This window comes from Magnolia sinica, chromosome 3 (assembly GCF_029962835.1).
Source record: "Magnolia sinica isolate HGM2019 chromosome 3, MsV1, whole genome shotgun sequence".
Classification (NCBI taxonomy): Eukaryota; Viridiplantae; Streptophyta; class Magnoliopsida; order Magnoliales; family Magnoliaceae; genus Magnolia; species Magnolia sinica.
Genome location: NC_080575.1, coordinates 110,994,018 through 111,009,661, shown reverse-complemented (window position 1 = coordinate 111,009,661; position 15,644 = coordinate 110,994,018). Strand labels below are relative to the sequence as shown.

General features: G+C 40.6%; 2 protein-coding genes and 1 long non-coding RNA gene across 3 annotated transcripts; 2 read left to right on the top strand and 1 right to left on the bottom strand.

The window, feature by feature from the left end:
- Nucleotides 1-1,350: 1,350 nt before the first annotated feature.
- On the top strand, nucleotides 1,351-7,434 carry LOC131240707 (GDP-L-galactose phosphorylase 2-like). The gene is made up of 7 exons (XM_058239127.1): nucleotides 1,351-1,941; nucleotides 4,954-5,057; nucleotides 5,146-5,205; nucleotides 5,365-5,607; nucleotides 5,738-5,923; nucleotides 6,045-6,305; nucleotides 6,823-7,434. The coding sequence occupies exons 1-7, from the start codon at nucleotides 1,830-1,832 to the stop codon at nucleotides 7,162-7,164; spliced, it is 1,308 nt and encodes a 435-aa protein (XP_058095110.1). The 5' UTR covers nucleotides 1,351-1,829; the 3' UTR covers nucleotides 7,165-7,434.
- Nucleotides 2,515-4,703, top strand: LOC131240708 (uncharacterized). Its single transcript, XR_009168842.1, has 2 exons — nucleotides 2,515-3,816; nucleotides 4,108-4,703. It is a non-coding gene; the product is annotated as an uncharacterized LOC131240708 (long non-coding RNA).
- Nucleotides 7,435-8,376: 942 nt separating the features above from the next.
- Nucleotides 8,377-14,430, bottom strand: LOC131240706 (uncharacterized). The gene is made up of 5 exons (XM_058239126.1): nucleotides 14,022-14,430; nucleotides 13,729-13,911; nucleotides 9,512-9,581; nucleotides 9,337-9,408; nucleotides 8,377-8,700 (listed from the first exon to the last, which is right to left on the bottom strand). Exons 1-5 carry the CDS (start codon nucleotides 14,325-14,327, stop codon nucleotides 8,648-8,650), a joined length of 684 nt encoding a protein of 227 aa, XP_058095109.1. The 5' UTR covers nucleotides 14,328-14,430; the 3' UTR covers nucleotides 8,377-8,647.
- Nucleotides 14,431-15,644: the final 1,214 nt, after the last annotated feature.

Genomic DNA, 15,644 nt, shown 5'->3' with positions numbered 1-15,644 from the left:
ATCATCTGCAGGCAGTTAAAAAATTACTTAGAAATTGCTTATGTAGGATACAAATAATTAATATTGAACTATCCAAATTATGGACATAAGTTAAGATCTATAATGAGCCGAAAAGTATTTTTATTTGGTTATTTAAAAATTAGATTTCTGAACGTTTATTGGACGACTATAGATGGAAAATCAAAATGTCTTGTCGTAAAGAATAAGCATCCACAAATTAGACTTTAGTATTTCTCAACCAACTTAATTGTTACACTTCACTTACACCCCCATGGGTTTCATAATTTAATTGGTTTAGTTTGAATTAGTATATGACACATGTATCATTTCTAAGAAGTTGCACCTCAAGCACCGTTTGTAGCTGGCGTATCAAATAATCTCTTGTTTTCTTTTTATCTTTATTATTTATTTAATTTTAATTTTAATTTTAATTTTTTTTATTTTTTTTGTAAATAACTACCTAAATAATAGTATTTAAAAATGCCCCTAAAAATTACATTTGCAAATGACAATATTGTTAATTCATGAGATTGCAAACGCCACTTTCAAGTAGTCTTTTCCAGTTGTAAACCTTTTTAGCATGTTATTTTGTAGAGGAAAATTAGAAGGGTTATGTTCTTTTTGTGGTGGAAAATTTTTTAGTATGTTTTTATTGTCGTTATTTTCTTAGAGTTGTCCAGTTAAATAATGAGAAATTTATAAAATATTGAATTAATAATGTGATTATTTGAAAATCATATATAATTTGATGTGGACAGTAGAAAATACTTTCCCCTTTTAAGGGAGAATCCCCTCCATTTATCATTTACAGCGTACGCCAACCGCTTTCGGTGGTTTGCCACACCACCCAGCACCGATTGACCTAACCAGGTTCTGTGGGTCCCAAAAGGATGTATGTTTTACATCCACAATGTTCATCAATTTTGTGAGATAATTTTAGGAATTGGGTTTCAAAATAAGGAAGATATAAAGCTCAAGTGGACCACACACAGAAAGCACGCGGGATTGAAAACCTCTTGGTGGCTGCAGGAGTCTTAGATCAATCTAATATCTGTGATTTCCCTTCGTCCAGGTCCGAGTGGCCTTATGAACAGGTATAAACAGAATGGTAGGACATAGGATGGTTTCAACGGTAGGTGTCACTATCCCACTGTTTTTTGTGACGTGGCTCACTTGAGATATGAATCTTACTAATTTTTAGGACCGTATTCTAAAATGATCTATAAAATTGGATGGACGGTGGGGATATAACACATAGATCATGGTAGGACCCACAGAACTAGGTAACATCAACACACGCAACTCGACTCCTTTCCGCCGAGTCTATTTATATACAGATTCCCTCTTCCCTCTGAATTCTGATAAGCGAGAGCGAGAAAGATAAGAGAAGACGGAAGGTTTTCAGAAAGTCATGTTTCTTGATCCCCTTCCGTCCATCTGCAGATCCCTCCATCTCCGAGAGCTGCTTTGAAATCTCTCGTTTATCTTTGAAGGGAGATTAGGGGTTGGGAAGAAGAAAGGAGGAAGAGTTGGAAGGGCAAAAACGGCTATAACAAGGGTAAAGCGAGGTGAGGCACATGTCCGATCGGTACGACGCAGGGGTTCGGTAACTCAGAGCAGCCCTGGTGCGCACGGCGGACGTGGAGCCTTGCCTTCCGAAGGCGGAAGCCCTTCTGATCTCTTGTTTCTTGCCGGAGGCGGTCCCTTTTCTCCCATCTCCTTTTATTTTCCTTTTCCTCTCCAGCTTTTATAATTACATAGATAGATTGTAAAAAAAGAGAAATCTAGTCATCGTCTTCGTCGTCGCCGTCGCCATAGTTATTGTAGCTATGTTAAGTATAAAGAGGGTAGCTACGATGGTATCGAACCACCAAAACGAGGAGGAAGAAGAGGAGGGAGGAGGATGTGGCCGGAATTGCCTTGGCAAGTGCTGTCTTCATGGTATTTTCTTTTCTCTTAATCATCTTCCATTTTTACATCTTTTCCTTTTCAACTTGCGACTGTCTTTATAGACTATGCCTCAAAAATCTGGTTCATCTACTAATTGGGAGAAAAATAAATAGACGGTTGAGATGAGAAATACAGAAAAATTCAACTCAGAAAGATCCAGAACTGATTGTTTGGATCTTACTGTGGGAGAATTTCGGGGCATGGTCCTCCACTGCTGGAGCAATAGAATAACGGTCTAGATCGTGTTTGCTGAATCGGTATTTTATTGATAAAAGCTCGTATCGGCTCTGTTTTTGGCCGATACAGCTGTGGAGACCGGTACGTATCGGGAGATATGTGCTCGTATCGGACGATACGCCAAACCTTGCGACTGTAGACTATAGCTTTACCCATGTGCAGGCCCATTCGCTGGAGCGATGTTACAAATACTGCCGACATTTTGAGAATCTCACGATATTTTTGCAGAAGATCTTGGTTTTTTATTTTTATTTTTCCATTTAATCGCGATTTTAAGGAAACAACATTTAAATGTTTAAATTTAATTCTTTTTTTAAAAAAAATATTTTAAAATTATTTAATAATTTGTAATAAATATTTTTGATATTTTATTTTCAGCATTATTTTCCCGATAATATCAAGATAAAAGCATCAATATTTTAAATCTCCTGAGAATTCCGATGGCTTATCTTGTAATTCTCTTCGGCCGAATCGCCATGAAAAGTGGAAACCAGGTTCGAGCTTGGGTACGCGACTTCCCCGCGATCTCCCCTGTAACCCAAAGCTCTGTGGGGCCCACCGATGTTTCTGTTACATCCACTGCGTCCATCCGTTTCGTCAGCTCATTTTGAGAACATAAGCTCAAAAATGAGGGATATTGAAAACTCAAGTGGGCCACACACGCTAGGATTGAACGCTCGCCATTGAAACCTCAGTGGGGTGAAAGAAGTTTTGGATGAGGGTTTATATTTGTGTTTTCCCTTCATCCAGGTGGGAATCACCTTATGAACGGTTTGGATAGCATCTAAACCTCATGGTGGGCCCAAGAAAGGTTGCAGTGGTCGGTGTCTCCATCGCAACTGTTTCCTATGGAATGGCTTGCTTGTGTTTTGGATCTCCCTCGGTTTTGATCTCATCTCCTAAAATGAGCTGACGAAACGGTGAAGTGGATATGGCATAAACATCATCGTGGTAGACCTAACAGAGATTTGGGTTACAAGGGCCTGGGGAAGTCATGGGCTTTGGTTTCTTGGATCAGCAAGGTCGGGTTTATAAATAAATGGGCTGGGCCTCATGCAAGGCCCATATTTGGCCCGTTTTTAACTGGCAAATGCCCATGCCTCACTGTCACTGCCTCATCCCATGCCCCAAGTAAAGGCCCATTCAGCACTCAGGTGGGCTACATTACGGAAACAGTTGAGATGGGAATTGCCATTATTAAAATCGTCCAGATTGTGCGTGGGTTCCACTGTTGCCTGTATATGCATCCAATCCACTCATTTGATGGACCATACCAGAATGAATGGATTCCCCAAGAATCAGGACGTTTCAAGACTCATGTGGGCCACATCATGTGTGGCCCACCTAAGTTTTAGATGGAACTGATTTTTAGGATCCATATTGAAAATGTGGCAATGCACTCTGTGGACAGTGTGTGGATCTGATGCATGTTTGTCCCATGCAGTGTTCAATTGGCTCAGGTCAAGCACACCATGATTGGTGTGGCAGAACCGGATATCTTGACTTCTGATTCTTGGAGTTGAAGATGGGCCACTGAAAATATATTTTTCTGTGTTCTGTGTAGATATATCTAGCCGTTGTAAAGGTCAGAATATCCGTTTAGCATAAGTTTCTCATTGGACGGTCTGAGTGCTAAAATGCAACTTGGAACTTACATAGTGGTCTAACAACACTGGAGCATTTCTGAGGAAAACCCTCGGAACTTGGATCTGATATAAGAACAGCTTTCCAGCGCCTTGGAAAAATGCAATCCTAGAGAACGGAAAGTACCATTTTCAAAGCATTTAATACTTTTCGTACTCATGCAATTTGCTACTAAATCTAAAAGGGTTGTGATACAATGAGGGTCTTGTGTCAGAAATCTGGGTCATTCATCATGCATTTTAAACTTGTATGAGAAAAATCAACAGTTATAAAGAGAGTCCAATAGCCCAAATTCAATATATATGCGTTGGCTCACTTGATGAGTATATCATCCTTTGGGCATTATCTGACGAATGGCCTCCCAGATCACTCTTACTTTTGTTGTCCACCAAATCTTGAACATATGTTCTGCCCCTCATTGAATCATGGCCATATCTAGAATAGGCTAAATTGTAAATTATCCTCTGCCAAACGGGATGCGCACATTCAAAATTAGGAAGTGCAGGACAGAGTTCAACATATTTAATCTGTGTAAAATGCAGGCTTCACTACCCGTAGGGGGGTGAGCCTACCACTTTTGTTGGGTGAACCGCTTTGTGTGCACAAGATCCACGTTGTCGATCAGTTGTGCCACCTAATGTTCGGCCTCAACCCCAAACATCACACCAATACAAAACTCAGGTGGGCCTCACCATAGGAAAGTGTCAAATCATGTCTAAAAGTTAGTGTTGCCCACCTTAGTTGAATGTTCCTGTCAGGTGATAAGATTGAATGGTATATATAAGCTAAGGTGGCCCCACACACGCAACTAATGGCGAGCATCCCATTCCCACTCTTTCAGACCATGTTGTAAACCAGTCCAGTTTTTGGGTTCTCAAGTGAACATGAGGCCACACACCTGATCAACGGAGTGAATTTCATGTATGTTGTCCCCCACAGGCTGCTCGGTTAATAGTAGCACGCCTCTGTATGCCCACACAAAGTCTAGCGCGGTTCTTAATCTATTTCACTATTTTTTTTAAAAAAAAAATTTCGTGTTTGTAATGTTGGTGATGGAGACATGAAGGAAGCTTACTAGTTTCTCCATGTTTTCTTTTCATAACACGTGTTTGGTTTGGGTAGGGGCCAAGCTTCCGTTGTACACCTTCAGGAAGACAGATACTGAGAAGGATTTGGATGGTGAAGATCAAGAGCCTCACCTTCTCGAAACCTTGCTTCTTGGAGAGGTGAGATGCTCATGAGAAGGTTCATGTCCTTTTATGCTCTTAATTTCACTGTGTTTGGATTGAAATAGCTTTGATTTTGAGATTTCAGTGGGAGGATCGCATGCGCAAAGGGCTTTTCCGCTATGACGTAACTAGCTGTGAAACCAAGGTTCAATCTTGTTCCGTTATTTCGTGTCTGCCCATCAATGCAACTCACCATCTGGTTCTGTTATTTCACGATGGCCCATCAATGCAGCTCATCATCCGGTTCTGTTGTTTCATGACGGCCCATCAATGCAAATCATTGGTATTTTCATCTTCTATGCAGGTGATTCCAGGGGAGTATGGTTTCATCGCTCAGCTGAACGAAGGCCGCCACCTTAAGAAGCGGCCCACAGAATTTCGAGTGGACAAAGTCCTCCAGCCCTTCGACGAGAGCAAATTTAACTTCACAAAGGTGGGGCAGGAGGAGGTGCTCTTCAGGTTTGAGGAGAGCAGTGACGCCAAGGCCCAGTATTTCAAAACTGCCAGCATCCATGCCAGTAGCTCTCCAAATGTTGTTGCCATCAATGTTAGTAAACATCACTCTTTTCCTTACCAACTTCTACTACTTCAAATGCCAGTGTCATGGTATTCTCTCCTTTCCATTTTTTTTTTCCTGAGGGTCTAGATCAGCTCCCTTATTGGTGTTTTACTTTCAGGTGAGCCCCATCGAGTATGGCCACGTTCTTCTGATTCCTCGAGTCCTCGAGTGCTTGCCCCAAAGGATTGATCCCGAGAGCTTCTTGCTTGCTCTTCACATGGCGGCTGAAGCAGGGAATCCATACTTCAGGTTGGGATATAACAGTCTAGGTGCCTTTGCCACCATTAATCATCTTCACTTCCAGGTTGGTTCTCTTTTCTTCATCGGCTGCCAGAATTTCAGAAAAAGTTTGGCTGTGACATCAATACATATCTATTAAAATCAATCAGTGAATGGTGATAGAAATATTGAATTCATGATGACAGGCTTACTTCATGGCGATGCCCTTCCCCATCGAGAAGGCTCCAACTCAGAAAATAACGACTGTCAAGGGGGTATTAGAAAGTAGGGTGAAGATATATCAACTGTTGAATTATCCAGTGAGAGGGCTGGTCTTCGAGGGTGGGAAGGCCCTGAAAGATTTAGCTGATGTGGTCTCCACTGCTTGCATTTGCCTTCAAGACAGCAACGTTCCTTACAATGTCCTCATTGCTGATTCTGGCAAACGTGTATTCCTCTTCCCACAGGTAATAAATAGGTAGCCATTTTTCTCATCCGGTTGATTACTTTAAAATCCTGTTATGCTACTTTACGGTAATGGTCAGATGCACCCTAACTTGCCATTGGAATTGATATACATGGTGAGTCAGAGTTTATCAGAATGGAGGTGTCGTTCAGGTGGGCATTACTTTTGATTTACATCTGTAAAGGTTGTGGAAGATCATATGGAAGGAAACTAAGTTCAGGAAACCCTAGCTTTGATAGTATGTAGAAGGGAGAGAAGAGATTTGGGGGAAATGTTGAGCAAATGAAAACACACACACACACACACACACACACACACACTTTGGGGGGAAATGTTGTGTTAGGAAGTAAATGAAAACGCACACACACACCCCACCATGCACACGCGCGGCACAGTCCCAAATTGATATCCAGATGGACACCCAGATGAACCCTAAAATATAAGATTTGGTTAACAAGTTTGGATCTTGATCTTCCTATGTATATACATCTGACTCTATCTCTAAAATGATTTATCAGTGCTACGCCGAGAAACAGGCTCTCGGAGAAGTGAATCAAGAGCTTCTAGACACCCAAGTGAACCCAGCAGTATGGGAAATCAGCGGCCATATGGTGCTAAAGAGGAAAAAGGACTATGAGGAGGCATCTGAGGATAATGCTTGGAAGCTCCTTGCAGAGGTCTCCCTCTCTGAAGAGAGGTTCCAGGAGGTGAAGGCTTGCATCTTAGAAGCCATTTCAGCATATGCCAAAGGAGTTGGTAAGCCTACTCACCAAGAGGAGGATGAAGAAACCGAAGCTGTGAACCAAGGCCACCGCCAGGCCATGACTCCCATGAAGGAAAAATGTCTTTTGCTTCATTGAAAAAATATATAAAATAGAAAGAAGGATGAATGGGTGGTATTGGTTGTGATTCCCTAGTCAAGTTTGCAACCTGTCTTGATAAATAAAGTGAAAGATACCTGTTTACATTCTAGAGAAGCATGTAATGGGTAGTCTTTCACTGTTGTTATTGTTATTGCTTGCTGCTGCTGCTGTTGTGGTTGTTGTCTATCTCTAGTTTGGTTTGTATTTGTAGTGTTTCAAGTATAAACCTTGTTCTTAGTCTAATGATAAGAACTTATGATTCTGTGTGTATTTGGAAGACTACTGAATTTGGTTTGCATAATGATAATGTGTTGACTTATGTTTTGTTCTGAAATTTGTTGTACAACAATTCTGATAGACATGGAAGATCACGGAAGATTGATTCTATGCGAACACAGAAATCATGCGAAGAAATATAGTGAAGAAATATAGTAACTAGTCAAGCGGAGCATATCTCCACTGTTGTTCAGCAATGTATCTACGTCAAACTCAAAACTGGGAAAGATTGCTGCATGTGAATCACATTAATATGCGATCTCCATAGGATGGTATAATGTCTGGTTGATGCAGGCATTACTCTGCAGAGATGTCTCAGTGTCGTCTTTTGGTGTTTATAGGTAACAAAGAGGTGATTGTGGTGGAGAATGTGGCTAACAACTATGATGATTTTGCACAAGAATGTGCTTAGTTGCAGGGGGTGTTGCAGGAACTGGAACTGCAGAACATGAGGTTTCTAATGCACAATTACAAGCATCATCTAGTGTTGGGAGCAGCACAGTTGGCTCACCTTCACCATGACTGCATGCCTCCTTTGCATCTGGACACTGACACTGACAATATACCTCGGGCTGCCTAAGCATTTGAACAACAGAAATTTTATCAGGTCATCCAACATCATCGAAGGCTCCTTTGGATACATTCCCCAATGCTTGCATTTGCAATTTGACTGAATCAAGTGAGGCTCATCTTCCACCATGGGGATTTCACTGCACACCTGGTACCATGCATACAACTGGTAGTTATCTGACTTATTTCCTTGCCATACCATGACTGAGGAAATATATGAGAAAGGGATGAAGATGTTGGATGAAGTAGGGCCCATTTGCTCTGGCACATTAAAGAGTTGGATGAAGTGGCTATTGCTAATTGCCATCCAAACCTACTTGGATGTTGATGACCTGAACATAACAGAAGGTTTGGTAATGTAAATAAATGAAGTTTCGATATCGTTGTTGAGGTAAGAAACACTGCAAACACATGATTTGGAAAAGGCCCTGTATGTCACTTGACCAGACACCAACTAGTGAAAGATTTCCATGTTCAAGTTCTCTATCTCCTTGCACAAGACAAATACACATATGTACATAGAAGATGAGCAATGCAGCCTCAAATTTACAAATGCCCATCCCCACCCCCACCTTACTAACAAGTCTTCTTCCTCCAATGCCTTGAAAAGGAGGCAAGCACCTGAGAAGAGAAGTCAAACTGGCAGGCTTTCCAATGCTTTGAAAATGTCAGTCCGAGAAACCATGCCTGTTTCAACATCCCAAGTGAGTTTCTTCTTCGAAAAATAAGAGATGCTCCAGTGCTCTCAAAGCACTATTAAGTTATCAAGTTCTCGAGCTCCTAGTAGCATTGGGACACTTACACAGCTTGGCCCATTGAGCTAGACTGTTCATTAGGTTCAGGGCACATTTCATTAGCTACCATGCAAAAATCACACCAATCTGACAAATATGAACCATTTGATTAATGGTCTTTAATATGGATGGTCAAGATAATTTATAGAAAAAATAGGCCCAATTAACAGTTTGATCCGTCGGCCTATCATGGATTGCTCATTATTTTAAAGAATCACATTTGTTAGGCAATTGTAACCACCCAATCCATGGCTTTGAAAATGATGGCTGTAGAAAATAAGGCAAAATCAAAGATGGATTGGATATCCGATCAGTAAGATTTTTGTATGATAGTCTATGAAATGCGTTCAGGACTTGATGAACAGTTCAGTTCAATCAAATGGACTGCCCAAGTGAACGATGCAGTTAGGAGCATTGTAACTTAAAGAGTGCTCTGAGAACGCTGGAGCATTTATCACAACTAATAACCCCTCCCTAAGCTATATTGTGATAAATAGTAAAGTAAGACATCTCTACCTATATTTCTCACCTACGACCTGGCCTCCTTCATTCACAATCGGTATCCTGTGGATCTTGCTCTTGAGCATCAGTGCTGCAGCTTCTGCAATTACGTGACCAAAGGCAACCTTCTTCAGACACAACAGGCTTATGTGATCATCGCCCGCGAAAGAAAATTGCAAAGAGGAGTGGGGAGATAACATTACCGAGAACTGTCTTGCCAGGTGACAGTGTTATGGCAGGGGATGACATTACTTCATTCACCTTTGATTTCAGCTGCACATATCATGACAAATCAGGAAACAGAAAGTAGGGAGAGATTCCAACTTCCAATATTTTTTTCCACCAACGAGGTGCAAGAAACAAATGCCACTGAACTGCAGATACTTGGCATCAGCAATTCGAATTCTAGACAAGATGTATCAGAAAAGCATCTGAATTTATTATTATTCATCTCTTTGTAAAGATCACAATTCAAACCAGTCTTAATGTACAAATAGGGATTTTTGTTCATTGTCTTGAAGTAAATGATCCAGTTTTGTTCGTTGTCTTAACTCTTAAGAAGATGATTGGATGTTCTTGATTAATCTAAAACTCAATTATGCTGCTTGGTAGTTGCACTCTTAGTCAGAAGCTCTAACCGGAACCCACTCTTAGGAGCAAGTTCTACAAGGAACTTGATGAATCCAAAGAAAGGTAGGGAACCATGCAATGCCAGATTCTCTTCTGAAAGGCCACTTTTGTGCTTGGAAACCCAGCTATTTGCTTTTGAGTATTTGGTAAGAAAGTTCTTAACATTTAAAACACTGCCCAGTGGGGAAGTTTCCTCGAGTCAGACTTAGTTTGATTGCACTTAGATATTGGGTTAAGAAGGAAACAAAGCTCAAGGGAGATTATTAAAATCTGTCTGTTGTACTAACAGATGTATGAAGATAGAGAGACAATAAGAGGCGATCTAGTGAAGATTTTCAAATTTACATCTGGCTTTCAACCTGCAGAAAGTCACCTGGCATCATATCTAGTATGGAGACATCACTCCCATTACGTTCTATTTCCAAGAGAACCTCAGTTCAATCACCTGAGCACTAGGCCTAAGTCCTGAAACTGATGCTCCCAATGATCAGCGGTGCAAGGATTTTGCAACGAAGTTAATCTTCATAGAGAGTTCCCAAGACCTGTGTTTCTAAATAAAGTAAGTACCTGAAAGAATTTGCACTACAACAACACTGCTCCTCTCTGTTTGAGATTCTCTCAGCAGGGTATTTTGAGAAAATTGCACATTGTGAGCTACAGCCTGCTGGGAATAATGATTCATAACAAGGTGACAATGCCGACATAGTTTGGATCCGATTGAATCCTACAAGCCCAAATTATATATATATATATATATATATATTCAAACCCAAATAATAATAATAACCCAAAGGTAAAGAACATGCTCTTGTACTCATTACCATCAGGAGATTGGGCTGAAGGTACCAAAGATTGGTGGGAAGATCAGATTTCAATAGTCACCTACAAAGCCAAGGCCGTTAACCCCACAAAATAGAATCCGGATCCCCATCCCTCAAGGCAGTGTGACGTAAGACAGTCAAGATAAAACCCAATGGGTGGCCAAGATCAAATGAAACGTACCAGAAAGTTCAATCAGGCTCTATCATGCACTGTAGCTTCCGACGGTCGTAACTTTGCGACCAATTATCCATTTCATGTGCATAAGATGTCATTGGAGAGCTATTGACGAGATCAAAGGCCATTAGGCCTTGAACGTTATATATATATATATATATATATATATATATATATATATATATATATATAGAGAGAGAGAGAGAGAGAGAGAGAGAGAGAGAGAGAGAGAGAGAGAGAGAGAGAGTTGTTTTAGGGGTGAATTTTAAGTTTCAAGTTAAAACTCACCGTTTTTAGTAAACTTTGTTTTCTATATTTAAGGTTTAAGAGTCTAGTTGTAGTCCAGAGTCCTTGTTTTAGTCATCTAAAGGTTGTTTACAAATTTTGGTAGGACTAAACATCCTTTTACTATTTTTAGTAATTTTTACTATTTCAGGAAAGTGTCCTACTTCGATTCAAATTAGGGTCTACATTGTTGTTAACACTTCATTCAATAATATGAAGGGCTATTTTTTAGAAGAATAGAGTGATCCCTTCTCTTTTATTCATGCACCCGTTATGTTACCACACTTGAAAATATGGTCAAGGAAAAGAGAAACTATCCTTCTTAGGGTAGAGTTTTTGGACGCAAAAAGCTTCTGTGTGTTGAATATGTGCAAATCCACAAAACAAAGCTCACACAATCACACAAGGAGGTGATTGAAAAAAAAGAAGAAAAAAAAAGAGAAAGAAAAAAAAAAGAAAGAAAAAGAAAAGTATCAGACCAAGTCCTGGTAAAAGGAGTTCCATCATAACATCTTAATCCATTAAATAAGATGTTACCACATGTAATCATGAATACTTTATTTTCTTCAATCTATTCCTAGTTGTAATCAGGTTAATCAAATATGAAAAGCTCGAGATATCGGGAAGGATTTGAAGCCAAGATTCAAGTTTCTAGATCTTAAAAAACAAAACTGTTTTGGATCATACGAAAATTTCATATTAGACAAATGATGCAGTGCAGGTGGGCCTGACCTATATGGAGGACGGGGACTGATCTGGGCAGCCGACACTGTGGGCCGCACATGTCAGGGCTGGTCCTGTTTGAATTAGAAAATTGACAGGAATCCTGAGGATATTTTGGACATTTTCTTGTGGGTGGGTGGTAGTTAGTTAGGTGTTTAAGCTTAGTTGGAATCTTAGGAAACTAATCACAATATTAATTTTGCATAATTAAGATTAGTTAGGAAGTTTTTGGAGTTTCTTACAAGGTTGTTGAGTAGTTGCATGGCTTAGTATAAATACTTGCTTGTAAAAAAAATTCTGATTACATTTGAATGAAATTTCATTTCTTGGAGCATGAGGCTTGAGAGCCCTTCTTTTTTAATTCGGATGTGTATATGGATTGCAAATTGCAATCCACATATTTTATGATTTCCACTAAATTCCCTTTTTTCTTTCCTTCCCTTGTTTTCTTTTGCACAAAGGCCTGGTTTGTCGATTTGTCTATCCTGTATGCGTCGACAACCCAATACAATACAAAGAAATTTGAGGAACCAGGATTGAAACGAAAAAAGTCACATCTCCCAACAGCCATCCAGTGTTTTTACACAGAAATGTCAAATTTCGTGATTTGGGCTGGAAAATACACCTTTTTTGTTTCAAAAGCAGATCATGCTATCCCAAAAGGCCTTTCGTTTGGGAACAGAACCAGAAGAGTTGTATCCAAACAGAGCCGGATCTGGCTGACATCCAAATGCAACCTTAATCTCAGGGGCTGACTGAATCAAACAAGAGAATTGTAAAGGAGAAGAGAAAGGGAAATGCCTCACTTAGATAATTTGAATGAAGATAAATGAAGCTACTTGCAGGCTTTCACACAAACTCATCATTTGTGCAGAAGTTCCAAGTGTGAAAAAGATTTCACAATTAGATAAACTTCAAGTGACACACCAACAGCCATATCTACAACAGGAATATATGATCTTTTTACAGGAAGTATCCCACCAATTCTTATGACTCTAGATAGACACTCAGGCCATGTTTGATTTGAAATATGATGACAAAGCATAGCACTGTTTCCTAGCATCCGTAATGAGGAAGTAGCCAACCCAAAGGCAAAGCAACTGCAGTGTGGCATATATGTAACCTCAATATGCATACTAAGAAGATCACAATGAGGCTGTATACAATACAAAGCTTTGTAGGTTAATCTTAACTTGCAATTCGATGTGTGAGGCCAACGATGATGTGCAAACAACATCGAATCCGTCCCTCATGTGTTATCATTGGGGCCCAAACCTCAGGTGGGTCACAACTCACACTATGTAAAATCATGCCTAACACCTCTAAAATCATGTGGTATCATCCACCTGATTATTGAAACAACCAGAATTTTGGGGTGCCCAGTCATCCCAGTGGGGTGCATCTTCGGAATGGATTGGATGGCATATGCAAAACACAGCTGGCAATACATAATCAAGAAGGTTTTAATGGTGGGCATCCCCATCCTAACTCTTCCCTCAGGTATGGCCCACCTAAGTTTTGCATTTTGCCTGATTTTTGGGTGCCAAAGATAACATAGATGGATCAGATGTGATACATCTCAACTCTATTCTGCTAATAATTGCAATTCATTTGGATCGTGCATCCAAACACACCCACAGTGCCCCAATCAGAAATCAGCCATGTAAGAGCTGCAATATGCAAAAAACACACACATCGAATAGACAAAGAAACCATACAATTCAAGTACTCGAAAGATTATACAAGAAAGATGGCATAACAGAGAGATGGAGAAAGAGAAGCAAACCCCATTTGAAGCTCTTTCCTTGTCTCTCTTGGACACGATACCGATGCATCTGAACCGATCATCAACTACAGGAAGTCCCGTTACAAGCTCGAAATGATGGTCGATCTCCTCCAAAGTCTGATCAGCGGAGGCCGTCCGGATAGTGGTGGACATAACCTCCTCCAAAATAGCAGAAGGTTGCGTCTGCAGATGAATATACGAAATTTAAGATTTAAAAAAATATAAAAAATAAAAAATAAAAAACAAAAACAAAAAACAAAGAGAAGAGTAGAGAAGAGGAGAGGAGAGGAAACCTTGTCTTTGAAGAGATTGGGTTCTAAATAAGCTCGAAGATCGTCGTAGCTGAGGAGAGAGAAGTTCTGGGGCCATTCTCCAGAGATGATGCCTTCTGGATTCTCGTCGAGCTCCTTTCGATCAACCGTAGCGCGGGCCCTCTGCAGATGAAGGGCTCTGTTCGTCTTGCTTATCTTAGAGAGTGAATTCTTTCTGCTGTTCAAGCTACTCAGAGTAGAGTAGGATTTGGTAGTGGTGTTACTCTGTTTTGGTGGGAATGGTAGAGAGCACATCAAATGCAGACTCATAGTACAAATGCTTCCCATCTCTCTCTGAGTTTGAGAATTTTGTGAGAATTTCCTACAAGTAAGTTTCGTTGCTCAACTGCAATCGCAGGGGCGGGGAAGGACGTAGCGAGTAAAGAAGAATCAGATCATACTCGGGTTTCCTGTTATCACGCGTGGGACCGATGTTTCCGTGAATCCGGACTGTTTGCGTATGTGTCGGAAACGGATTGGCTACTCCCCCGCCACCAGCCAATGGCTGGTGTTAGGTGGTCTGTGGGCCCCATCATGATGTATGTGTTTCATCCATGCCGTCCATATATTTTTATAGATCATTTTATGATATTACACAGAAAATGAGGTATATCCCAATCTCAAGTGGACCACATTACAGGAAACAGTGTTGAATGAACATTGATAAACAGTACAGTGGGCCTTAGGACGATTTAAATGATGGATATCCAATCACTATTGTTTTCCTGTTGTGTGGTCCACCTAAGTTTTATATCCCTCTTATTTTTAGGTGGAATGCTTAAAATAATTTTTAAAAATGGATGAACGGAATGGATGAAACACATACATCATGGTGGGGCCCACAGACCACGGAACACCAGCCACGGGGCTGGTGTCAGGGGGAGTAGCCAATCCGTTCCCGTATGTGTCGACCTTCTTTCAAGAATCGCCCAATCAAATTTTGCCATCTGTTTGGACGCTGTTTGGGTACCATCCCTGCCTGTTACGTGCTCGGGACAGGCTAGGGCTCCGTGGGGCTACAGTGATGAATGAGTTTTATCCATACCGTCCATCTATTATTTCATGTCATTTTAGATTATAAGACTGAAAAGTAAGCATATCCAATGCTCAATTGGACCACACAATAAGGATTAAACTCTTACTGTTGAAAACTTCTTGGAGCTACAGAAATTTTGGACAAGCTTATATTTGTGTTTTCCTTTCATCCACGCATATTTGACCTTATCAATACGTTGGATGGAAAATAAACATCACGGTGAGCCCTAGGAAGGTTTCAACAGTGGCTGTCATTAACACCTTTGCTTCCTGTGTTGTGGTCGGCTTGAGCCTTAGATCTACTAATTTTTGGGCTCATGATATAAAATGATACGGAAAAAATGGTTGGACGGTGTGGATAAAATAATACATCACGTTGACCTCTCAGAGGCCGAGCCTGTCCCGGGCTCGAGACAGGCGGGTAAGTACCCAATTCGCGTCCGTCCCCGATTTGGACACTGACATGTACAACGTGTCACGCATGATCTAATACGGAAGCGGATCTGGTGTTACAGAGTAACGCGTTGGTAGGTGTTGTCTTGACAGTGGGGCCCACCTTGATATATGTGT

What these genes read in the sequence shown, in the direction of transcription:
- LOC131240707 (XM_058239127.1), top strand. Translation starts at nt 1,830, where the DNA reads ATGTTAAGTATAAAGAGGGTAGCTACGATGGTATCGAACCACCAAAAC. An exon ending in TAACTAGCTGTGAAACCAAG is followed by an intron (nt 5,206 to 5,364) that starts GTTCAATCTTGT and finishes TCTTCTATGCAG; the next exon opens with GTGATTCCAGGGGAGTATGG. An exon ending in CAAATGTTGTTGCCATCAAT is followed by an intron (nt 5,608 to 5,737) that starts GTTAGTAAACAT and finishes TTTTACTTTCAG; the next exon opens with GTGAGCCCCATCGAGTATGG.
- LOC131240706 (XM_058239126.1), bottom strand. Translation starts at nt 14,327, where the DNA reads ATGGGAAGCATTTGTACTATGAGTCTGCATTTGATGTGCTCTCTACCA. An exon ending in AGGAAAGAGCTTCAAATGGG is followed by an intron (nt 9,582 to 13,728) that starts GTTTGCTTCTCT and finishes TGATATGTGCAG; the next exon opens with CTGAAATCAAAGGTGAATGA. An exon ending in ACCTGGCAAGACAGTTCTCG is followed by an intron (nt 9,409 to 9,511) that starts GTAATGTTATCT and finishes ACGTAATTGCAG; the next exon opens with AAGCTGCAGCACTGATGCTC.